A 26876-nucleotide genomic window follows, 5' to 3' on the forward strand; every position below is an offset into this window, starting at 1 on the left:
GGTTAATTAGACCATAAGACATAGGAGCAGAATTAGGCTATCTGGCCCACTGAGTCTGCTTCGCCATTTAATCATGGCTGATCCTTTTTTTCTATCTCCTCCTCAACCCCAGTTCCTGGCCTTCTCCCTGTAACCTTTGATGCCATGTCCAATGAAGAACCTAACAATCTCTGCCTTAAATACACCCAACAACCTGGCCTCCACGTGGCAACAAATTCCACAAATTCACCATCCTTTGGCTAAAGAAATTTCTCTGCATCTCTGTTTTGAAAGGGTGCCCCTCTATCCTCAAGCGACACAGCAGAGAGAGGGAGTGGGGGGGGGGGTGGGGGGGGGGGGGGAGAGAGAGAGAGAGAGAGAGAGAGAGAGAGAGAGAGAGAGAGAGAGAGAGAGAGAGAGAGAGAGAGAGAGAGATCGAACTGTCAGGTAAACAATGATCTGTGTTGACTGCAGATCTCTTTGGGTGCTTTGCTGTTACTTGATCGGTGGTGGGCACTGATGCTTTTTGCTGAAACAGGTGATGGGGAGAGGGGGGAGGTTAGTGCTTGCTGCTTTCGTGGGGCAGGGGGAGACAAGGCTTGGGCATCTAACATTTTTCCGCTGCTCATTCTTTTGGAGTTCTTCTGTTTTTCGTAGATGTATACGAAGACAAGTATTTTATGTTGTATACTGTATACATTCTCTGATAATAAACAGAACCATTTGAGTTTGAGGAGATTTGGTTTGTCACCTAAGACACTTGAAAACTTTTACAGATGTACTGTGGAGAGCATTCTGACAGGCTGCATCACTGTCTGGTATGGGGGAACTACTGCACAGGATCGAAAGAAGCTACAGAAAGTTGTAAAGTTAGTCAGCTCCATCTTGGGTACTAGCCTCCGTAGTATCAAAGACATCTTCAAGGAGCGGCACCTCAGGAAGGTGGTGTACCTTATTAAGAACACCCACCACCCAGGACATGCCCTCTTCTCATTGTTACCATCAAGCAGGAGGTACAGAAGCCTGAAGGCACACACTCAGTGATTCAGGAACAGCTTCTTCCCCTTTGCCATCTGATTCCTAAATAGACATTGAACCCATGAACACTACTTCACTTAACAAATTTCACAACACATGCTGGCGATACTAAGCCTGGTTCTAATTCTGATTAAACTTGAGAGGTTAAAGGTATAACAAGTGTAGGCAGGATTTTAGTTAAGGGGGTGGAATTCTCCTTCTAAGTGATGTGGGATTTCAGGGTGCCTAACGGTCTCCCTGATGACGGCATCTGCGGGAAGCGCATCCAACTGCAGCTGCTGACTGACAAGGTCAAGGAACTGGAGATGGAGCTGGATGTGCTCAGGACCAGCCATGAGGCCGAAAATCTCATTGATGAGACCTTTACTGAGGCGGTCTCACCCAGAGTGCAGCAGGCCAGCCAGTGGCACTGTGTTCGGCTCTGAGGCTCAGCAGGGAAGGGATAGAGATAGAGATAGGGATAGGAGACTCAGCAGTTAGGGAGATGGACAGGAGGTTCTGTGGCTGTGAAAGAGTTGGCAGGGTGGTGTGTTGCTTCCTAGGTTCTAGGGTCCAGAATGTCTCAAAGCAGCTGCTGAAGCTTCTCAAGAGGAAGCGTGAGCATTCAGAGGTTGTAATGAACATTGGCACCCATGACATACTGTAAGTAGAAAGGGGGAAGAGGTCCTGCACAGTGAGTATAGGGAATTAGGGAAAAGGCTGAAGAGCATGACTTCCAAGGTAGAGATCTCTGGATTTCCCCCAGTACCATGTGCTAGTCAGGGCAGGAGTAGGATGATAGTACAGATGAATGAGTGGCTGAGGAAGTGGTGCAGGAGGCACAGTTTCAGATTTCTGGATCATTGGGATTTCTTCTGGGAAAGGTATGACCTGTACAAAAAGAATGGGTTACGCCTGTACCAGATCCTTGTGGGCAGGTTTGCTAGAGCTGTTGGGGAAGGTTTGAACTAATTTGGCAGGGGAAGGGAACTGGAGTGATAGGACTGAGGATGGGGTAGTTGGTACACAAATTGATGCATTGTGTAGTGAGACTGTGTGGAAGGACAGGCAGATGCTAGGGCAAAATTGCAGGCAAAGTTGATAGGAAAGGGACACTAGCAGGGATGATGGCAGACCGGCAATGGCTGGAGTTTCTGAGGACAATTCAGAAAGTGCAGGATAGATACATCCTAAAGATAAAGAAGTATTCTAAAGAGAGGGAAGTCAAAAACAGCATAAAAGCAAAAAAAAGCATACAACAAAAATATTGGGAAGTTAGAGGATTGGGAAGCTTTTAAAAACTGACAGAAGGTAACTAAAAAGCCATAAGAGAAAAGCTAGTTAATAATATAAAAGGGGATACCAAAAGTTTTTTTTCAGATATATAAAGAGTAAAAGAGAGGCGAGAATTGATATTGGTGCCTGGAAAATGACACTGGAGAGGTAATAATGAGGGTTAATAATGGCAGATGAACACAATAAATATTTTGAGTCAGTCTTCACAGTGGAAGACACTAGCAGTATGCCAGAAATTTGAGCATCAGGGGGCAGAGGTGGGTGTAGTTGCTATTTCTAAGTAGAGGGTGCTTGGGAAGCTGAAAGGTCTGAAGGTAGATCAGTCACCTGGACCAGATGGACTACACTCCAGGGTTCTGGAAGAGGTAGCTGAAGAGATTGTGGAGAAATTAGCAATGATCTTTTAAGAATCACTAGATTATGGAATGGTTCCTGGATCATGCCACTTTTCAAGAAGGGAGGAAAGCAGAAGAGGGGAAATTATAGGCCAGTTAGTATGACCTCAATGGTAGGGAAGATGTTGGACTCGATTGTCAAATATATTGATTCAGGGTGCTTAGAAGCACATGACAAAATAGGACAAAGTCAGAATGGTTTCCCTAAGGGGAAATCAATACTGAAAAATACTGAAAATCTGTTGGAATTCTTATGAGGAAATAACATCTGGGATAGACAAAGGAGAATTGGTACATATTGTGTACTGGGTTTTTCAGAAGGCCTTTGACAAGGTGCCACACATAAGGCTATTTAGCAAGTTAAGAGCCCATGGTATTACAGGAAAAATACTAGCATGGATAGAAGATTAGCTGACTGGCAGGAGGCAAAGACTGGGAATAAGTGGGGCCTTTTCTGGTTGACAGCCAATAACTAGTGGTGTTCTGCAGGATTAGGTTTTGGGGCTGTTCTTTTCACATTATGTGTCAACAATTTGGATGATGGAACTGATGGCTTTGTGGTCAAGTTTGCAGGTGATTCAAAAATAGGTGGAGGGGCAGGTAGTGTTGAGGAAGCATAGAGTCTGCAGATGGACTTAGACATATTGAGAGGATGGGCAAAGAAGTGGCAGATGTAGTGTAGTGTAGTGAAGTGTATGGTCATGCACTTTGGTAGAAGGAATAAAAGCATAGACTATTTTCTAAACGGGAAGAAAATTCAAAAATCAGAGATGTGGGAATCACTCTGCAAGATTCCGTAAAGGTTAACTTTTAGGTTGAGTTGGTGGTGAGGAAGACAAACGCAATGTTAGCATTCATTTCAAGACTAGAATATAAGAACAAGGATGTTGTGTCTTTCTAAGGCATTGGTCAAATCATACTTACAGTTTTGGGTCCCTTGTCTAAGGAAAGAGGTGCTGGCATTGGATAAGGTCCAAAGGTCGTTCACGAGAATGAAAGAGTTAACATAGGAGGAGTGCTTGATGGTTCTGGGCCTGTACTCACTGGAGCTTAGAACAATGAGGCAGGGGATTTTCTTGAAACCTATCAAATATTGTAGATGCATAAATAGAGTAGATGTGGAGAGGCTGAGGAGGGCAATAAATCAGCCATGATGTAATGGTGGAGTAGGAATGCCCTGGTTTTGCTCCTATGTCTGTCTTATGGTTTTATCAGTATGTTTGCTAATGTTTGACACCACTAAATGGGGTATTTCAAATGTGTGTCTTTTTATAAATCTGTGCAATACAAGAAGATCCTTGAATAAACAAGATGTACTTTTGGCAGCTCCAGGTGTTTCGGCAATACAAGTTTAACCGCGTAAATCTGATTTTTGACAGCCCAATCTTAAATTGATATTTATTTACGGTGTTATGGAGTCCTGATGAAGGGTGTCTGCCCGAAACGTTGCTTGTTTATTTCTTTCCAAAGCTGGCGACTGACCGGCAAATTTCCTACATTTACAGCATTCCCAGCATTTGCAGAATCTCTTGTATGACTTAGCGTTGCTTTATAACGTCCAGATCAGAACTGAAATAATTTTAGATCCCCTTCTCTATATGTGGTTTGTGTACTTCGTTTCTAAAGATCATTTTGATTGTTCTTGAAGTAGTTTCTTTACATTTGAGTTCGATTATTGCAAGGTTTTGGTTTTGCAGGCCCGGAACTGATTTGTGCGAACAGGAAGGAAGGGTGAGGGGAGGAATGTTAGGCGTGTGACACCATACCGGCAGGCGCAACGATGTTGTGGTGAGGAAGATTTAATGTGCTGCACGTGATTGTGGTGGAAGGATTTGGCAGTCGGTGAGCTGAGGCTGATATATATATATATTTAGGATACTTCCTTCCCGGTCTTCTGTCGGGCAGCGGGATGTCCTCTGGCGGCGGCGGCAGCAATATTTTTAGCAGTTACCGGGCGCTCGCGCTCCACTGCAATCATGTCCCGCACGTGGTGCGGTTCCACCAGCGGCACCGGGAGTTTTACCTGGTCACGGCCGTAGGGGCAAGTTTTCATACCTACAATGTGAGTAATGTTGCCTTGCTTTGTCTCTGCGTTACCCACCTGCACGATCTGAGTAATGTTGCCCCCTGTGCATTACCTGCTTATTTTCACTTTCTTTGAGAGTCGACGATGACTGACTTACACATCGTTGTTGTGGATTCTTAAGTGCTTATGAAAGCCGGTGGGGAGGGGGGGGGGGACCTCAGAATTTTGCACAGGTGGGACAGGGCACGGTCTTGTGTGGTAATAGCTAGTACACTCCCGAAAAGGGATCTAGTGCCCTTCTGTTTGTATTAGCTTTAAACGTGTCATTCTGAATGATGCTTCTTCATTTTAAATCATGGACTAAGTAAGGGCTTCTCAAGAGTCAGAAGGGGCATTGCATTTTTTTAAAAGAGGTGGCTTTGAGCGAATTCTTAAACCTTAAATTGAGTTTCTGTGTTCTCCCCGTGACCTCCTGGTACTCTGGTTTCCTCCCACATGCCAAAAGAAGTACCAGCTGGTAGGAGAATTGGTTATTACAAACTGGCCCATGACTAGTCTAGGTTTAAATCGGGGATTGCTGGGTGGCACAGTTCAAAGGGCCAGAGAAGCCTGATCCGTGTCTCTCAATAAATAAACTATTCAGTGTGTCAAACAGCACCTGTGGGAGCAAAGGAAGTGGAGCTAGAGAGGTAAAGACAGTAACTGGTAGGTAATAACTGGAATTGGGTGAGGAAGGGATGGGCAAGTGTTATTGGTGGTTGGAACCAGGAGGGGTGTTAGGAGGAGAACAGAATAAGAGCGAAAGGAGCATGGTGAGTTTAGTTACATTAAATTGGAAAAATCAATATTTGTACATTGGGCTGTGGATTACCTTGGTGAAACATGTGGTGCTGGTCTTTTAGTTTGCACTTGTACTCATCCTGGTAGTGGAGAAGACAGAAAATGAAGTGTGTGACTGGAGAGGAAAACTGAAGTAGTTTGACCAGGAGCTCAAGGTGGTCATTGCAAAGAGGGCAGTTTTATGAAAAACAGTAGAACTATAGAATCATAGAACATTACAGCACAGAAACAGGTCTTTTGGCCATTCTTGGCTGTGTTGAACCCTTTTTCTGCCTCGTCCCACTGACCTGCACCTGGACCAGATCCCTCCATACACCTCTCATCCATGTACCTGTCCAAGTTTTTCTTAAATGTTAAAAGTGAGCCCACATTTACCACTTCATCTGGCAGCTCATTCCACACTCCCACCACTCTGCGTGAAGAGGTGCTCCTAATGTTCCCCTAAGCAACACACACAAAATGCTGGTGGAACACAGCAGGCCAGGCAGCATCTATAAGGAGAAGCACTGTCGACGTTTCGGGCCGAGACCCTTCGTCAGGGCTAACTGAAAGGAAAGATAGTAAGAGATTTGAAAGTAGGAGGGGGAGGGGAAAATGCGAAATGATAGGAGAAGACTGAAGGGGGTGGGGTGAAGCTGAGAGCCAGAAAGGTGATTGGCAAAAGGGATACAGAGCTGGAGAAGGGAAAGGATCATGGGACAGGAGGCCTAGGGAGAAAGTTCCCTTTAAACTTTTCCCCCTTAACCCGTGTCCTCTGGGTTTTTTTCTCCCCTAGCCTCAGTGGAAAAAGCCTGCTTGCATTCACTCTATCTATACCCATCATAATTTTATACACCTCTATCAAATCACCCCTCATTCTCCTACGCTCCAGGGAATAAAGTCCTAACTTATTCAATCTTTCTCTGTAACTCAGTTTCTCAAGTCCCGGCAACATCCTTGTAAACCTTCTCTGCACTCTTTCAACCTTATTAATATCCTTCCTGTAATTATGTGACCAAAACTGCACACAATACTCCAAATTCAGTTTCACCAATGTCTTATACAACCCCACCATTACATTTCAACTCTTATACTCAATACTTTGATTTATAAAGGCCAATGTACCAAAAGCTCTCTTTACTTGTGACGCCACTTTTAGGGAATTATATATCTGTACTCCCAGATCCCTCTGCTCTACTGCATTCCTCAGTGTCCTACCATTCACCTTGTATGTTCTACCTTGGTTTGACCTTCCGAAGTGCAATACCTCACACTTGTCCGCATTAAACTCCATCTGCCATTTTTCAGCCCATTCCTCCAACTGGTCCAAATCCCTCTGCAAGCTTTGAAAACCTTCCTCACTGTCCACTACACCTCCATTCTTTGTATCATCAGCAAATTTGCTGATCCAATTTGCCACATTATCATCCAGATCATTGATATAGATGACAAGTAACAATGGACCCAGCACTGATCCCTGTGGCATACCACTAGTCACAGGCCTCCACTCAGAGAAGCAATCCTCCACTACCACTCTGGCTTCTTCCATTGAGCCAATGGCTAATCCAATTTACTACCTCTCCATGTATACCTAGCGACTGAATCTTCCTAACTAACCTCTCATGTGGGACCTTGTCAAAGGCCTCACTGAAGTCCATGTATACAACATCCACTGCCTTCCCTTCATCCACTTTCCTGGTAACTTCCTCGAAAAACTCTAATAGATTGGTTAAATATGACCTACCACGCACAAAGCCATGCTGACTTTTTCTAATAAGTCCCTGTCTATCCAAATACTTGTAGATCCTATCTCGTAGTATTCCTTACAATAATTTACCTACTACCGATGACAAACTTACTGGCCTATAATTTCCCGGCTTACTTTTTGAGTCTTTTTTAAACAACGGAACTACATGAGCTATCCTACGATCCTCCGGCACCTGACCCGTGGATATCGACATTTTAAATATTTCTGCCAGGGCCCCTGCAATTTCAACACTAGTCTCCTTCAAGGTCCGATGGAATACCCTGTCAGGTCCTGGGGATTTATCTACTCTGATTTGCCTCAAGACAGCAAGCACCTCCTTCTCTTTAATCTGTGTAAGTTCCATGACCTCCCTACTTGTTTGCCTTGTTTCCATAGACTCCATTCCAGTTTCCTTAGTAAATACAGATGCAAAAAACCCATTTAATATCTCTCCCATTTCTTTTGGTTCCATACATAGCCGACCACTCTGATCTTCAAGAGGACCAATTTTATCCCTTACTATCCTTTTGCTATTAACATACCTGTAGAAGCTCTTAGGATTGTCCTTCACCCTGACTGCCAAAGCAAACTCATGTCTTCTTTTAGCCCTCCTGATTTCTTTCTTAAGTATTTTCTTACTCTTCTTATACTCCTCAAGCATCTTATTTCCTCCCTGTTGCCTATACATGTTATACATCTCTCTCTTCATTATCAGAGTTCCAATATCCCTCGAGAACCAAAGTTCCTTATTCTTTAGTCCTGACGAAGGGTCTCGGCCCGAAATGTCGACAGCGCTTCTCCCTATAGATGCTGCCTGGCCTGCTGTGTTCCACCAGCATTTTGTGTGTGTTGTTTGAATTTCCAGCATCTGCAGATTTCCTCATGTTTGTTCCTTATTCTTATTCATTTTGCCTTTAACCCTGACAGGAACATACAAACTGCACTCTCAAAATTTCTGCTTTGAAGGCCTCCCACTTACCAATCACATCCTTGCCAGAGAACAACCTTTCCAAATCTTCGCTTTTTAGATCCTTTCTCATTTCTTCAAATTTGGCCTTTTTCCAGTTTAGAACTTCAACCCGAGGACCAGATCTATCTTTATCGATGATCAAGTTGAAACTAATGGCGTTATGATCACTGGAACCAAAGTGTTCCCCTACACACAATTCCGTCCCCTGCCCTAACTCATTTCCTAATAGGAGATCTAATATTACATCTTCCCTAGTTGGTACATCTATATATTGATTTAGAAAGCTTTCCTGAACACATTTTACAAACTCTAACCCATCTAGACCTTTAACAGTATGGGAGTCCCAATCAATATGTGGAAAATTAAAATCCCCTACAATCACAACTTTCTGTCTCCTACAGTTATCTGTTATCTCTCTGCAGATTTGCTCCTCCAATTCTCGCTGACTATTGGGTGGTCAACCCTATTAATGTGGTCATACCTTTCCTGTTTCTCAGCTCCACCCATATGGCCTCAGTAGACAAGCCCTCTAATCTGTCCTGCTGAAGCACTGCTGTAATATTTTCCCTGACAAGCAAAGCCACCCCCCCCCCCCCCCCACCCTTCATCCCTCTGCCTCTATCACGTCTGAAACATTGGAACCCTGGAACATTGAACTGCCAGTCCTGCCCCTCCTGTAGCCAAGTTTCAGTAATGGCTTTGATATCATAATTCCACGTGTCAATCCAGGCCCTCAGCTCGTCTGCCTTTCCCACAATACTCCTTGCATTGAAATATACACACCTCAGAAGATTACCACCACCACACACAACCTTACTATTTGTGACTTTGCATGAACAATTAACATCATTTATTTTTACCCCGTTCCACTATCTGCTCTGGCACTCTAGTTCCCATCCCCCTGCAAATCTAGTTTAAATCCTCCCCAATAGCACTAGCAAACCTTCCTGCAAGTATATTGGTCCCCTTGTAGTTCAGGTGTAACCCGTCTCTCTTGTACAGGTCCCACCTGCCCCAGAAGAGGTCCCAATGATCTAGAAATCTGAAACCTTGTCTGTGTTTGGGTCTTTGTTTATGTAAGGAAAACCACTACCAAGATTATGTTGAAGGAGGTGTGTGTGAACTTTTGAGCAACTCAGTTGAGTGGCATCTGTGAAAGTAATTGTTGATGATTGGGGTCAAAACCCAGCATGTGAATATTTGTCTGACCTGGAAGAGCTGTTTGGATCCCTGGATGGTTGTGATCGAGGAGGTGTAGGGACAAGTAGAGCACCCCATCTAATTTCAGGAGGGAGTGCCAAGGTATGGGGAGGAGTGGGTGATGGAGATGAACAAATCTGGGAGTCATGGAGAAATTGTTCCCTGTGGAAAGCAGAAAGGTGTGGGGAGGGGAAGATGTGATTGGTGGCTGTGTCCCATTGCAGTTAGAAATTTGGCCTTCATTTGGGAGGGATGTCACATTATAATGGTAATGGTACAAGATGTGAGACTGCACAGAGTACTGTGTGCATCTCTGGTCACCATACCATAGGAAGGAGGTGGTTAAGCTGAAGAGGGTGCAAAAAAGATTCACAGTATTAGAAAGTTTGAGGATAGTTGGCATAGGTTGGGCTGTTTTCCCTACACTGAAGGAGACTATAGGTTTATAAAATCATGAGGGGTATAATTCAAAGTAAATTTATTATTGAATTATGTGTATGTTATCATATACTACTACTTGAGATTCATTTTCTTACAGGAAAAAATGCGATAGAGTTTACAACAAATTATAAACAGACAAAGACTGACAAGTAACCAATGTGGAAAAAAGACAAACTACAAATAAAAAATAATAGTCGAAGTAAATTTATTATCAAAGTACACATATATCACCATATGCTGCTTTTAGATTCCTTTTCTTGCAGGCATTTATCAGAAAATAAAGATAGTTAGAATTTATAAAAAACTATACATAAGTAAAGAGTGATAAACAGCCAATAGGCAAAAGAAGGCAAATTATACAATTAAAATTAGATCCTCTGGATATAGGTTCACAAATAATAATAATTAGAACATGAGCTGTAGAGTCTTTGGAAGTGACTCTGTAGGTTGTGGAATCATTTCAGAGTTGAAATGAGTAAAGTTATTCACTGGCTCAGAATTCTGATGGTTCTAGGGCAGTGGTCGCCAACCTTTCCTATGCCCCACACCCCTAGGAAATGTTTGATTAATGTTCACACCCCCTACAAAAGTAATAGCACATTTGAAGATGAAGTCTAATTTCTAATTTTTGAACCACATACAATACTGCGGGTGAACAAATTGAACTTAAAAAAAATAAGCTTTTAATTCAGTGCATAAAATGCAAATATAAATTGAGCAATTAGATTCTAATTTATTCAGAAAAAATTGTAAACAGTAAAATCAATCCCAATTGTGAACATAAAATTCAATGACTTCTTTGCTCCTGCTTCTCATTCATGATTTTGTCAAAACGTGGTACTTCCTTGCTGACTGTGATCTGCAGGTCTGCCTGTGGATTCAGGCGATTCCTAGATTTTGTCTTGATTGACAAAAGAGAACTGAATCCAGATTCACACAAGTATGTTGTTGCAAATGGAATGAGGACACGGAGTACTTTTCCACCAAGTCTTGGGAACACACCAAAACTCCTCCAAAGTCTTGCTTTCAAATTGCATTTCAAGATCTCGATTTGTCCGCAAATCAATAAGATCTTCCTTCAGCTCTTCATCATCTGACATTTTCTCCAAATTGTAGGAATATGGATTCATGACCCATTCTTCTGAAATCTTCAGGTCTCCAGCAGCAAAATATCCATCAAACGATTCTGACAGCATTTCTAAATGAGCCACAATTTCTTCACACACAGTAGGAGTTATGGATCCAGCATCGTCAACCATCTCTTCTAGTGAAGGAAAATTTGAGAGACTGCCTCTTTCCATCCTTCAATGTCAAAGACATAACTTTTCTTTGAAGGCATTCAACTTTTCACATGCCTTCAATATGTTTATCCCTTTTCCTTGAAGAGAAACACTTGGGTCATCCATATGAGTGAAAATGTCAGCTAAGTAAGCCAGCATTTGGGCGAATTCCTGTGATTCCATTACCCCAACCAGATCACATTCGCACTCCTCCAGAAAAACTTTGATTTCTTCCCGCAGTTCAAAGAAGCGGGTTAAAGCTTGTCCTCGTGACAACCAACGGACTTCTGTGTGGAAAAGCAGAACTGAATGCTCACTTCCCAGATCCTCACAAAATGATTTGAAGATGTGATGGTTCAAAGCACGCCCCCCTGATCCAGTTAATGATCTTCACACAAGTATCAAGGACTTCCTTCAAATTTGGAGGCAATGTTTTTGATGCCAAAGCATGCTGATGAAGAAAACAATGGGTAACTTGCAGGTATGGAATCTCCTTTTTCATCAGTGCAGCAAAGCCAGATTTATTTCCAAGCACTGCAGGTGCCCCATCAGTGCACACAGAGCCAATGACTTTTGATATCTAAATCATGTTTGGCAAAGAAGTCTTTCACCAGCTGCATCACATCCTTTGCAGTTGTGTTTGTTTTCAGATCTTTACAAAACAGGAAATCTTCCTTCACAGCACCATCTTTGACATACCTCACTAATGTGATGAGTTGACTACAACTGGAGACATCAGTTGACTCATCCAACTGAATAGAGATTTTAAGAGGACTATCTCTGACATCTGAGATGACTTGGTCCAAAATATCTTCACTCAAATCATTGATACGGTTGTGAATGACTTTATTTGATAGGGGCACCTGTTCAAATTTTTTTCTTGCTTCTTTGCCCAGGATAATTGCTGCCATTTCCAGTGCACATGGCTTGATGAGATCTTCGGCAATTGTACGGGGCTTCTTGGATTTGGCCACTTTATATGCCACTTGGTATGAAGCAAGAAGTAGTGATTTTTCAACAGAAATGAAACCTAATTTTGGAAGAGTTCCTTGTGAATCAAAATGAGCTCTTGATTTTCAATGACCCAACATCATGTCCTTCAACATCAGCTCCGCCATGCTTGTTCTTGAAGCTTGGATGGCTTCAGATTTGAGTTGGAAAACACAACACTACAAAGAATGCACTGGGGTTTTTGCAAGCCATCATTTCCTGTTGTGCAAATGAAGCCAAAGCACACATAGTCATCATTCCATTTCCTTCTTTTTGACATGATGAAGGGTTAAGGGTAAAGAGAAAAATATGAGCTAATATGAGAAAAACTATCTGACTAAGTCGGGGATGACCGCTTTACTCAACCAGACACATCTATAGCAAAGTATCGCGAGAAATACGCTTTTGAATATTATATTACGATATTATCTGCGGTTACGCCAAGATAAATTGTCAGGCGGAAATGCTACGGAGACGCGACGTGACTTATTAGGCTACTCTCTACTGATTTTACACACCTATTTCCGATGATTACCGGAGATATGAACTCCCATCACATGATTCAAAGTCCTCGGTGCTAACCATAATACCTCCTCAACTAACACAATACAAAATTATCAACGATTCAAGAAAAAAACCTTTAAAGAGAAAAAAACCTTTAAAATACAAAAACTTCTTTTATGCATTGAGACAAATACGAATGAATGACTTCAACTGCTTTTTATCAAAATACGGCTTTTTAAAATTATATAATTGAATAACTTACATACTGTCTGCGGGTTTGGTTTTAATGCGAAGTCATTACTCGGTGGTTGATTCGGGATGTATAAAGATTTTGGCATTATGAGATGATTTTTAGCTCTGAGATGTAACCTTCTAGCTAACATTGATGAGACTCCTCAACTCTGAGGTGTAACTTCTCAGGTAACACTGATGAGAATCCTCAACACTGACTCGAGCAGTGGGAGACTGGAGTGAGTTTACGTCTCTCTCGACTCAGGCAGCGGGAGACTGGAGTGTGCTTGGGACAAACATTACTACCACTTCTCAAGGCACACTGGCAGCTGGCTGAGTGATGACTTGTGACTCGTCACTCAAGGACACAAACCACTCTTTGTCCCACCCCCTGAAATTCCATCTCGCCGCCCCCTAGGGGTGCACCCCAGATTGGGAACCCCTGTTCTAGGGTAAAAACTGTTCATGAACCTGGTGGTGTACCTGTTGTCAGAGATAACATGGATGGTTGGATTTTTTTTTCCCCCCCAGAATGGTGGAGTCCAAAGCTAGAGTGCATAGGTTTAAGGTGAAAGGGGAAAAAAAATCAGAGGAGATGTGAGGAGAATGTTTTCCACCTGGAAGTTGTTGAGTACTTGGAAAAATGGCATAGGAAGTGGTAGATGTGCACACAATTAAGTTCAAAAAATATTTGGACAGGTACATGGATGGGTAAGATTTGGAGCAGGGATACCCAACATTTTTTATGCCATGAACTCCTACCATTAACTGAGGAGCCCACAGACCCCAGGTTAGGAACCCCTGATTTAGAGAGAGATGGGTCAAAGACAGCCAAATGGGGATTGACAGGAAAACTATGACCAGCTCAGGTAGGTATCCAAGTCAGCATGGATGAAGGACCTGTCACCACACTGATTACCTCTACAACACAAGTGCTGATGAATTTCCTTGAATAACCTTCTATGTGTTTGGAACATTTTACAGAATAACAATTTTCCACTTTGAAATTCTTGAGTGTGTCTTGTTGCATTGGTAATTTTAACTTATTACTTACCACTGTTGACATTGATGTGTGACTCCTTATTACCCGCAGTAAGTTAATCGTTGTAACGTATCTAATAACAAATCGGAGATGCTGAAAGTACTTGGCATTGTTTCTAACATTTTAAAATTAATTTAATATAAATAATTATTTTGTTTCACAGGTGAAAAAACTTGGAATAGTTGCAGTTAGTAAGTATTCAAATTTCTACCTCTACTGTTTTTAAAGCTATAATTTACATTCTATATAAATGGACAACTCTTCAGATTCATAACAATTATAGTAATTACAATGAAAGGGAAGTTGCATCTCTCTTAGACTATTATTTAACAATTTAAAAAATTAACACAAGAAATTTAGGCCATTTAAAAATTATAAAAACTGACTGCGAGTTATTTGTTCTGTATTTTTGGACCTTGTAGTCCACACCTGAAGTGCTCATTTAATTGATGTACACATGAAATTGTTTATAAGTCCAAACTTAGAATGCCATCAGGATCTTCTCAGATAGCAGATGCAAAAAAAAAGATTTATGATTATTTAGTGACAGTGGAGATTCTGCCACTGCTGCCACAAAAGCAAATGTACAAGATTATTGTTCACATTTCTTTGCTTGGCATTGAGTACAATTGTGCTCCGAGGAGCTTTCTTCAAATGTGTAGTTAATGTACAAAGTTTTTATGGGTCACCCTAGCTTCCAGTAACATGTTCATCTTTGCAATCATTTATTGATATCCAGTTTTCCCTTGAGTTTGTGGTTAATTTGATTCTACAGATGCCAGTTTAGGTTTTATATAGACACAACACTCATGAACTTGTGTTCGGATTTTAAAAACTGAATCAGAATCAATAATACTTGCTTGTGGTCTATTCTGATTTATTGAAAAGAAACAGAGTGAAAATCTGATTCTGTGTGGCTTCACTTGTTGGATAGAAATGAGGGCAAGAAAGACCAGATGACTTTTATCATTTTCCTGATGTCCCAGACTACTTTCTGCTAATTAAGTATTAAAATATTGACATTTTTGCAATATAGGAAAATGTGGTCAGCAAAAAATGCACATAACTAAACAAATAATTTTTTTTGGTGGTCTTCATTTCCTGGTGAAAACAAGTGCTCAGGGTAGTTGGCAGGATTCCTGTGACAGTAGAATTCCTCAAATGGCACCCACTCTCTTGTCCTGAACCAAAATACAAGTTTTGTACTTCCTATCCAAAGTGCTTAGGGTTGGAAATGTTTCAGGTTTCAGATTTTGTTTTTTTTTCTTATTTTGGAATATATAATCAGATAGCTTGGGATCACTGTAATTTCTGACTCTGAATGTATGTGCTACTAGTAAGAAATCTTTGTCTTGACTTGTTCATCACACATACTGTATGCTCTGATATAGCCATTCAGTGTGTTAGATTTCCATCAGTGACGATCTTGGCAAACTCATAAACAAATTTCTCTGCTGCTTTGTGATCAGCATTCGCTTTATCACCACAAATCTTTAAAAAAAAATTTAATGTTGTGCCTTTCCTTAAACTTCTGTAACAGTCTGCTGAATATTCACAATTTCCTTCAATATTCATTTCATATTGATAGGTCTTTTCTTGTTTCATGATCAGCATACTATTAAGTAACATATGTTCACTCTGCTGATTAATCCACTCTTTCAATATACGTTTGGAATCTTTATTTTTTTTCCTTTATGCAGTTTTTTGTTAACTTTTAGAGCAAATATACATGCATCAGGATGCTCTGTATTGACTACAGCTCAGCATTCAATACCACCATCCCCTCAAAACAAATCAATAAACTTCAAGACCTTGGCCTCAGTACCTCCTTGTGCAATTGCATCCTTAATTTTCTCACTTGCCAGTCAATTCAGATTGCCAACAGCATGTGCTCTAGAATTTCCATCAGCATAGGTGCATCACAAAGTTGAGTGCTTGGTCCTCTGCTCTACTTGCTTTACACTTATGACCGGGTGCTAAGCGCAGCTCCAGTGCCATATTAAGTTTGCTGATGTAGGTCAAATCAAAGGTGGTGACAAATCAGCATGAGATTGAAAATCTGTCTGTGGTGCCACAACAACTTCTCACACAATGTCAGCAAGACTGAGGCACTGGTTATTGGCTTCAGGAGGAGGAAATCGGAGGCCCATTACCCAGTCCATATTGGGGGATCTGAGGTGGAGAAGGTCAGCAAATTTAAATTACTTGGTGTTATCGTTTCAGAGGACCTGTCCTGGGCCCATACAAAAGTGCAGTTGTGAAGAAAGCACAGCAATGTCTCTACTTCCATAGGATTTTGGAAAGATTCGGCATGACATCTGAAGCTTTGACAAGCTTCTATAGGTGTGTAGTGGAGAGTATATTGACTGGCTGCATCACAGCCTGGTGTTATCGTTTCAGAGGACCTGTCCTGGGCCCATACAAAAGTGCAGTTGTGAAGAAAGCACAGCAATGTCTCTACTTCCATAGGATTTTGGAAAGATTCGGCATGACATCTGAAGCTTTGACAAGCTTCTATAGGTGTGTAGTGGAGAGTATATTGACTGGCTGCATCACAGCCTGATATGGAAACACCAATGTCCATAAATAGAAAATCCTACAAAAAGCAGTGGATATGGCCAAATCCATCATGGGTAAAGCCCTTTGCCAACACTGAGCACATCTACATGGAGTATCGTAACAAGAAAGCAACATCGATCATCAGAGAATCCCTCCACCCAAGTCATGCTCTCTTCTCGCTGCTGGCGTTATGAAGGAGGTACAGGAGGCAGAGGACTCACACCACCAAGTTCAGGAACTGTTATTACCCCTCAGCCATCAAGCTCCTGAACCAGAGCGGAAACCTTTACTTCACTTGCCCCATTACTGAATTGTTCCTACAACCTATGGACTCATTTTCCTGGACTCTTCATCTCATATTCTCTGTTTATTATTATTTCTTTTTCTCCTTTTGTATTTGCACAGTTTGTTGTCTTTTGCACATTGGTTCTTTGTCCATCCGGTTGAGTGCAGTCTTTCATTGATCCTATTGTGTTTCTTGGATTTGCAGAGTATGCCTGCAAGAAAATAAATCTCAGGGTTGTGTGTGTGTGTATAATACACACAGACACAGACACACACACACACACACACACACACACACACACACACACACACACACACACACTTTGATTACATATGTGAGGCCAACTACGCATCACCTGGCTACCTTCCCAATGCTTTGTGAAATTTTCAGTTTGTCACATCATGACAGCACTCAAAAAATTTAGTTTTTCAGATGTATTTGGATTTTTGAATTTTGGGTAAGGTGTACTCGACCTGTAAATTGAAATAATAGGTATCCAGTGTAGAACATAGAACAGTACAGCACAGAAACAGGCTCTTTGGCCCACAATGTTGTGCCAAATCTCATAAGTTATTAATCAAATGGCCAACTAAAGTAACCCCTTGTGCCTATACAATGTCCATATCCTTCCATTTTCCTCACAATCATGTGCCTATCTAAATAGTCTTAAAAATCCCTCATGTATCTGGGTCTGTCAGCACCCCAAGTATTTCAGGCACCCACCACTCTGTTTTTAAAAAAAAAAACACACTTGCCTCCAACATCTCCTTTACAATTGTACACCTCATCTATAATGCATGTCCTCATGTTATTATACATTGCAATCCTGGGAAATAGATATTGTCTGTCCACTCAGTTTACGCCCCTCACAGATTTCTGTCAGATCTCTCCTCAGCCTCCACCACTCTAGAAAGAACAACCTAAGTTAGAACATAGAACAATACAGCACAGTATAGGCCATTTGGCCTACAATGTTGTGCCGACCCTTAAACCCTGCCTCCCATATAACCCTCTACCTTAAATTCCTCCATATACCTGTCTAGTAGTCTCTTAAACTTCACTAGTGTATCTGCCTCCACCACTGACTCAGTCAGTGCAATCCACGCACCAACCACTCTCTGAGTAGAAAACCTTCCTCTAATATCCCCCTTGAACTTTCTTCCCCTTACCTTAAAGCCATGTCCTCTTGTATTGAGCAGTGGTGCCCTGGGGAAGAGGTGCTGTCTGTCCACTCTATCTATTCCTTTTAATATCTTGTATACCTCTATCATGTCTCCTCTCATCCTCCTTCTTTCCAGAGAGTAAAGCCCTAGCTCCCTTAATCTCTGATCATAATGCATACTCTCTAAACCAGGCAGCCTGGTAAATCTCTTCTATACCCTTTCCAATGCTTCCACATCCTTCCTATAGTGAGGCGACCTGAACTGGACACAGTACTCCAAGTGTGGCCTAACCAGAGTTTTATAGAGCTGCATCATTACCACGCGACTCTTAAACTCTATCCCTCGACTTATGAAAACTAACACTCCATAAGCTTTCTTAACTACCCTGTCTACCTGTGAGGCAACTTTCAGGGATCTGTGGACATGTACCCCCAGAACCCTCTGCTCCTCCACACTCCCAAGTATCCTGCCATATACTTTGTACTCTGCCTTGGAGTTTGTCCTTCCAAAGTGTACCACCTCACACTTCTCTGGGTTGAACTCCATCTGCCACTTCTTAGCCCACTTCTGCATCCTATCAATGTCTCTCTGCAATCTTTGATAATCCTCAACACTATTCATAACACCACCAACCTTTGTGTCATCTGCAAACTTGCCAACCCACCCTTCTATCCCCACATCCAAGTCGTTAATAAAAATCACGAAAAGTAGAGGTCCCAGAACCGATCCTTGTGGGACACCACCAGTCACAACCCTCCAATCTGAATGTACTCCCTCCACCACGACCCTCTGCTTTCTGCAGGCAAGCCAATTCTGAATCCACCTGGTCAAACTTCCCTGGATCCCATGCCTTCTGACTTTCTGAATAAGTCTACCGTGTGGTACCTTGTCATATGCTTTACTAAAATCCATGTAGATCACATCCACTGCACTACCTTCATCTATATGCCTGGTCACCTCCTCAAAGAACTCTATCAGGCTTGTTAAACATGATCTGCCCTTCATAAAACCATGCTGATTGTCCCTGATCAGACCATGATTCTCTAAATGCCCATAGATTCTATCTCTAAGAATCTTTTCCAACAGCTTTCCCACCACAGACTTAAGACGTTTGTCAAATCACTAGTTATAGCACATGCCCTCTAATTCAGACAGCATTCTGGTAAGCTTCTGTGCTCTCCCTAAAGCCTCAACATCTTTCCTGTAATGGGATGATCAGAACTGTATTCAGTACTCCAACTGTGGCTTAACTGGAGTTTTATATGCCTTCTTAACCACCCAAGCTGTGAACTTGGACCCCAAGGTTACTCTGTTTATTGACATTATTAAGGATCTTGCCCTTAACAGTGCACCATCTCTTTACGTTTGAGCTACCAAGGTGCAACACCTCCATTTTGTGGTTAAACTCCATCTGCCAGTTCTCTGCCTATATCTTCAGCTGATCTAAATCCCACTGTATTCTTTGCCAGTTATCTACGCGATCCATAACACCACCAATCTTTGTATCATCTGCAAACTTAATAACTCGCCCATCTACATTTTCATCCAGGTCATTTATATGTAAGTATATCGATACCACATATGAGAGGAATCTTAATCTTGCTTTCAAATTGTAGCCTGATACAAAGATATAACCCCCCCCCACCAAGTGAGGCAGTATCTTTGGAAAATCCGATTGGACGTGTCCTTTGTTACAATCGGGGTGTTTTGGATGAACAGTTTTTAAAAGTTACCAATTGAAGTATGGGGAAGAAGAAGCAGGAAAATAAATAGAATCACCTGTAAAATGAGCTCCTACAGTATTTGCTTAGATTTTTTTGATTAGCCTGAAATGTAATTAGTAAAATTTTACTGGAAACTGTGGAATCTCTTCTTTAAAGAGTCAATGTGGTTGATGCCTAACTGTCTCAACAATTGATTAGAAAATAGGGATGGACGATTGAATGACTATTTTATTTTATTCCTGCCATGCTCTAAAGCATCCTGAAGAGTTTTGCTTTGTGTAATGAACACTATGTAAATACAAGCTGTTGGTAGTCTATTCTCAATTTTTCTTTATTAATTATTATAACTTGCATAAGTTTAAATGGTTTTCTGTAAGTAAGTTTGTCTTGTGTAATGAAATGAATTTCTTCGATCAGTAGAGGCTAACACTAATAAAATTCCAGCTTAAGCATTATATTTTTCTTTCTAGGTAATCCACTTCCTGAAGATATCACCTGTCTGGCAGCAGACCGAATGCTTGTATTTGTAGCTCATAGCAACCACGTGAAAGCGTTTGCTAGAAACAAAGATGTGAGTTTGAAGTTTGTTAACTGGGTTCAACTATTATCTTTAAGAAGTGCCAGGGTATCATAAAGTTATTTTTGATATTGAAACATCAGAACTAAAATTAAATTGCATTAATTTCTTTCCATGAATCTATTCAGTGTGAGTGAAAGTAAATTCCTTATCAAAGTACATAGATGTCACCACATACAACCCTGTGATTTGTTTCCTTGTAGACAAAAATAGTAAATCCAAGAAAAACTATAGAACCAATGAACTGGACGGACAAACAGTGTGCAAAAGACATCAATCTGCAAAGGCAAAAGAGGAAAAAAATAATAAACAATAAATTTTGAGAATTCAGTAATAAGTGTACTGTTTTGGATACAGTTGGGGGGAGGGTGCTACCTGCTGGGGAGGAGCCGCATCTTCTGGATCTCTGGCACTGTGGCTCAGAGGCAAGGGGAGAGTAGAGGATTGCAGTAATGATAGGGGATTCTATAGTTAAAGGTGTGGATTTGATAGAGACACCAGAAAGGTATGTTGCCTCCTAGTTGCCAGAGTCAGGGAAATCTTGGATCGAGTCCATGACATTCTAAAGGGGAAGCACGAGCAATCAGAAGTCTTGGTATATATTGTCACCAATGACATGGGTAGAAAAAGGTAGGTGGTTTTGGAAGAGAGAATTTAGGGAGCTAGGTAGAAAGCTGAAAAGCAGGACTTCCAAGGTAGCAATCTCTGGATTGTTGCTTGTGCACACGCCAGTGAAGGCAAGAAAAGCATGATAAATATGTGGTTGAGAAACTGATGCAGGGGGCAGGTTTTTCAATTTCTGGGGAAGATGTGACCTGTACAAAAAGAACAGATAACACCTGAATTGTGGGGGCACCAATATCCTTGCGGGCGGGTTTGTAGGAGCTGTTGGGGAGGGTTCAAACAGGGGTTTGGGAACCAGAGTGATAGGGCTGTTGGGTTTACAAGCAGAGGCAGTGTGTAGTGAGACTGTCAGGAAGGGCAGGTAGATGATAGGGCAAAATTGCAGTTAGTAGGATAAGTTGCCTTGTAAAAGGGGGACAAAATTTAAAAGGGTGTTGGATACAGTATTGGAGGTTTTATATTTGAATGCATGCAGTATACGGAATAAAGTAGATGATCTAGTAGCGCAGTTAGAAATTGGCAGATATGACATTATGGGCATCACTGAGTCGTGGCTGAAAGAAGATTATAGTTGGGAGGTAAACATCCAAGGATATACATTGTATTAAAAGGACAGCAGGTAGTCAGAGGAAGTGGTGTGACTCTGGTTGTTAAAAAAAAAAGTAAAATCAAATCCTTAGAGGTGACATAGGATCAGAAGATGTAGAATCCTTGTGGGTAGAGTAAAGAAACTGCAAGGGTATTAAAAAAAGACCCCAATGGGAGTTATACACAAGCCTCCCAAACAGTAACCAGGATGACAAAAGGAGATAGAAAAGGCTTGTTAAAAGTACAATGTTATAATAGTCATGGGGGGGGGGGGGGTAGATTGGAAAAATCAGGTTGATTCTGGATTGCGAGAGTTCATTTGTAGAATGCCTATATAATGGCTTCTTAGAGCAGCTTGTTGAGACCACTAGGGGATCAGCAATTCTGGTTTGGCTGTTGTGTAGTGAACAAAATGAACCCTAAGGGGACAGTGATCACAGTATAACAAAATTCACCCTGCAATTTGAGAGGGAAAAGCTGAAGTTTCAGTATTGCAGTGGAGTATAGGGAATTATGGGGGCATGAGAGAAGAGTTGGCCAAAGTTGATTGGTAGGGGACACTAGAAAGGATGACAAGAGCAGCAATGGCTAGAGTTTCTGGGAGCAATTCAGAAGGTGCAGGATACATACATCCCAAAGAAGAAGAAATATTTTGAAGGTAGGATGATGCAACAGTGGCTGACAAGGGAAGTCAAAGCCAATATAGATGCCAGAGAGAGGCATTATAATAGAACAAAAATTAGTGAGAAGTTATAGGATTGGGGAACTTAAAAATCGATAGGAGGCAACTAAAGAAGTCATAAGGAGGGGGGGGGGGGAATGAAATGTGAAGGCAAGCTAGCCAACAGTATCAAAGAGAATACTAAAAGTTTCACTCTCTATATCTGAAAAAAGAGGTAATAGTTGATATTGGACCACTGGAAAATGATGCTGGAGAGGTAGTAATGGGGGACAAGGAAATGGCGAATGAACTGAATAAGTATTTTGCATTAGTTCTTACTGTGGAAGACACTAGCAGTATATTGGAAGTTCAAGAGTGTTGGGGCAGAAGCAAGTCCAGTTGCCATTACTAGGGAGAGGCATTATTAATCTTTCAAGAAGCACTTAATTCTGGAATGGTTCCTGAGGACTGGAAAATTGCAAATGTCACTCCACTCTTCAAGAAGGGAGGAAGGTGAAAGAAAGGGAATTATAGGCCAGTTAGCCTGACTTCAGTGGTTGAGAAGATGTTGGAGTCCATTATTAAGGATGAGGTTTTGGGGTACTTGGAGTACATGGTAAAATAGGGCAAAATCAGCATAGCTTCTTTAAGGGAAAATCTTGCCTGACAAATCTGTTAGAATTCTTTGAGGAAATACTAAGCAGGATAGACAAAGGAGAATTGGTGGATATTGTGTACTTGAACTTTTGGAAGGCCTTTGACAACCTGCCGCCCATGAGGCTACTTAACAAGAAAAGATTTCATGGTATTACAAAAGTGATTCTAGCATGGATAAAGCAGTGGCTGATTGGCAGGAGACAATAAGTGGGGATAAAGGGAGCCTCTTCTGATTGGCTGCCAGTGATTAGTGGTATTCCAGAGGGGTCATTGTTGGAATTGCTTTATTTCGTTGTATGTCAGTGATTTGTATGACAGAATTGATGGTTTTGTGGTCATGTTTGTGGACAATATGAAGATAGGTGGAGGCCCAGGTAGTGTTCAAGAAGCAGGGAGGTTGCAGAAAGACTTGGATGGATTAGGAGAATGGGCAAAGAAGTGCTAAATGGAATACAGAGTCCTGAAGTGTATTGCCATGCACTTTGCTAGAAGGAATAAAAGTATAGACTGCTTTCTAAATGGGGTGGGGGGAAGATTCAGAAATCTCTCCCACCTATATGCAGATTTGTCACCACCTTTGATTCGGCCAATGACTATGGTGTTGTCAGTAAGTTTAATGTAAAATAATGAAACTGTCTTAAGTAATGAAGGATAGAAATAAGTAGAAAAGAGTGTTTAATTGGTTGACATCTCTCAAGGGTTAAAAATGTGTTCGTTATTGAGGAAAACTAGGATTTGTGTAACTGAATCTCAAAACACAATCTTTCAATCCTCTTCTGATATGCGAGAATTGCAAGAGGATGGATAATTGCAAAACAGGAGAGAATTTGCTTTGTGGTAAGAGGCAATTACTGTAATGTTGGTGATGTGCAATACCCTGAAGAAAGATGTGTTAGTGAAAATTCGATTTTCACCTCAACCTCAGGATTGATTAATTTTTAATGCAACTTCCAAAGACACTGATAAAATACAATATAGACTGAAACAGAATGCTGTCAAATGATATTGTTGTCGTTGGTATAATTGCGTAAAGGATAGGAGGCAGTGAGATGGAAAATGAGTTTTGTTTCTGATTGGATGGAAATGTGTAGTGCATCCCAGCGGTTGCTATTCATGCAACACACACAAAATGCTGGTAGAACACAGCAGGCCAGGTAGCATCTATAAGGAGAAGCACTGTCGATGTTTTGGGCCGAGATCCTTTGTCAGGACTAACCGAAAGGAAAGATAGTAAGAGATTTGAAAGTAGCGGGGGAGGGGAAAATGCGAAATGATAGGAGAAGACCGGAGGCGGTGGGGTGAAGCTGAGAGCCGGAAAGGTGATTGGCAAAAGGGATACAGAGCTGGAGAAGGGAAAGGATCATGGGATGAGAGGCCTAGGGAGAAAGAAAAGGGGAGGGGAGCACCAGAGGGAGATGGAGAATAGGCAGAGTGATGGGCAGAAAGAGAAAAAAAGAAGGGGGTAAAAGCTAAATATATCAGAGATGGGGTAAGAAAGGGAGGAGGGGCATTAACGGAAGTTAGAGAAGTCAATGTTCATGCCATCAGGTTGGAGGCTACCCAGCCAGTATATAAGGTGTTGTTCCTCCAACCTGAGTGTGGCTTCATCTTGACAGTAGAGGAGGCCATGGATAGACATATCAGAATGGGAATGGGATGTGGAATTGAAATGTGTGGCCACTGGGAGATCCTGCTTTCTCTGGCGGACAGAGTGTAGGTGTTCAGCGAAACGGTCTCTCAGTCTGCGTCGGGTCTGACCAATATATAAAAGGCCACACCGGGAGCACCAGACGCAGTATACCACACCAGCTGACTCACAGGTGAAGTGTCGCCTCACCTGGAAGGACTGTCTGGGGTCCTAAATGGTGGTGAGGGAGGAAGTGTAAGGGCAGGTGTAGTACTTGTTCCGCTTACAAGGATAAGTGCCAGGAGGGAGATCGGTGGGAAGGGATGGGGGGGCCAAGTGGACAAGGGAGTCACGCAGGATCCCTGCAGAAAGCAGAAAGGGGGGGCGGGAGGGAAAGGTGCTTGGTAGTGGGATCCCATTGGAGGTGGCAGAAGTTACGGTGAATTATACGTTAGACCTGGAGGCTGGAGGGTGGTAGGTGAGGACAAGGGGAACCGTATCCCGAGTGGGGTGGCGGGTGGATGGGGTGAAGGCAGATGTGTGGAAAATGGGAGAGATACGTTTGAGAGCAGAGTTGATGGTGGAAGAAGGGAAGCCCCTTTGTTTAAAAAAGGAAGACATCTCCTTCGTCCTGGAATGAAAAGCCTCATCCTGAGAGCAGATGCGGCAGAGACGGAGGAATTGTGAGAAGGGGATAGCATTTTTGCAAGAGACAGGGTGGGAAGAGGAATAGTCCAGGTAGCTGTAAGAGTCTGTAGGCTTATAGTAGATATCAGAAGTAAGCCGTCTCCAGAGATGGAGACAGAAAGATCAAGAAAGGGAGGGAGGTGTCAGAAATGGACCAGGTAAATTTGAGGGCAGGGTGAAAGTTGGAGGCAAAGTTAATGAAGTCAACGAGCTCAGCATGCGTGCAGGAGGCAGTGTTACTGCAGTCGTCGATGTAGCGAAGGAAAGGAGGGCGACAGATACCCGTATAGGCTTGGAACATGGACTGTTCCACAAAGCCAACAAAAAGGCCCGCATAACTGGGACCCATGCGGGTGCCCATGGCTACACCTTTGGTTTGGAGGAAGTGGGAGGAGCCAAAGGAGAAATTATTGAGAGTAAGAACTAATTCTGCTAGATGAAGGAGAGTGGTGATAGAGGGGAACTGGTTAGGTCTGGAATCCAAATAGAAGTGGAGAGCTTTGAGACCTTCCTGGTGGGGAATGGAGGTATATAGGGACTGGACGTTCATGGTGAAAATAAGGCAGAGGGGGCCAGGGAACTTAAAATCATTGAAAAAATTCAAAGCGTGAAAAGTGTCACGAACATAGGTGGGAAGGGATTGAACGGGGGGGGGGGGGGGGGATAAAACAGTGTCAAGGTATGCAGAAATGTAAAAAAGGAAGACGTCTCCTTGTAAGCGGAACAAGAGCTACACCTGCCCTTACACTTTCTCCCTCACCACCATTCAGGGCCCCAGACAGTCCTTCCAGGTGAGATGACACTTCACCTGTGAGTCGGCTACTGTGGTATACTGCTTCCGGTGCTCCCGGTGTGGCCTTTTATATATTGGTAAGACCCGACACAGACTGGGAGACCATTTCGCTGAACTCCTACACTCTGTCCGCCAGAGAAAGCAGGATCTCCCAGAACCACACATTTCAATTCCATGTCCCATTCCCATTCTGATATGTCTATCCATGGCCTCCTCTATTGTCAAGATGAAGCCACACTCAGGTTGGAGGAACAACACCTTATATACCGGCTGGGTAGCCTCCAACCTGATGGCATGAACATTGACTTCTCTAATTTCTGTTAATGCCCCTCCTCCCCTTCTTACCCCATCCCTGATATATTTAGCTTTTACCCCCTTCTTTTTTTCTCTTTCTGCCCATCACTCTGCCTGTTCTCCATCTCCCTCTGGTGCTCCCCTCCCCCTTTCTTTCTCCCTAGGCCTCCCGTCCAATGATCCTTCTCCAGCTCTGTATCCCTTTTGCCAATCACCTTTCCTGCTCTCAGCTTCACCCCACCCCCTCTGGTCTTCTATCATTTCGCATTTTCCTCTCTCCCTGCTACTTTCAAATTTCTTACTATCTTTCCTTTCAGTTAGTCCTGACGAAGGGTCTCGGCCCGAAACGTCGACATCGCTTCTCCCTATAGATGCTGCCTGACGGGCTGTGTTCCACCAGCATTTTGTGTGTGTGGCTTGAATTTCCAGCATCTGCAGATTTCCTCGTGGTTGCTATTCATGCCAGTTTTATGATTAAGTGAAGAACAAAACACTTTAAAAGGGCTGGATAAACCATTTATGTTCCTGTATGTTTAATTGTGGCAACAATTGTATCTGGACCTCTCTTGGTTTTTGAGCTAGTGGAAAAAAAAAATCAATTTCAGTGTTGAGTTGAATTTACTTTATTTCTTAACATCCTTCACGTACATGAGGAGTAAAAATCTTTATGTTGTGCCTCAGTCTAAATGTACAATGTGC

At 42.2% G+C, this 26876-nt stretch overlaps 1 protein-coding gene and 1 long non-coding RNA gene across 3 annotated transcripts in view; one reads left to right on the forward strand and one right to left on the reverse strand.

The window, feature by feature from the left end:
• LOC140739752 (uncharacterized) overlaps positions 1-4396 on the reverse strand; it is a 108708-nt gene extending 104312 nt beyond the window's left edge. Inside the window, exon 1 of the long non-coding RNA XR_012101737.1 lies at positions 3612-4396. This is a non-coding gene — a long non-coding RNA (uncharacterized lncRNA). The remainder of the gene's footprint in view (positions 1-3611) is intronic.
• A 68-nt stretch (positions 4397-4464) lies between these two features.
• Positions 4465-26876, forward strand: part of wdr36 (WD repeat domain 36) — an 85083-nt gene continuing 62671 nt past the window's right edge. Inside the window, exons 1-3 of one of the 2 annotated variants that reach the window (XM_073068244.1) lie at positions 4465-4749; positions 14101-14128; positions 20140-20240. In XM_073068244.1, the coding sequence (XP_072924345.1) occupies positions 4597-4749; positions 14101-14128; positions 20140-20240 (282 nt within the window). In that variant the 5' untranslated portion in view covers positions 4465-4596. The remainder of the gene's footprint in view (positions 4750-14100; positions 14129-20139; positions 20241-26876) is intronic. The other variant, XM_073068251.1, reaches the window with a different exon arrangement.

This window comes from Hemitrygon akajei, chromosome 2 (genome assembly GCF_048418815.1).
Source record: "Hemitrygon akajei chromosome 2, sHemAka1.3, whole genome shotgun sequence".
NCBI classification, from domain to species: Eukaryota; Metazoa; Chordata; class Chondrichthyes; order Myliobatiformes; family Dasyatidae; genus Hemitrygon; species Hemitrygon akajei.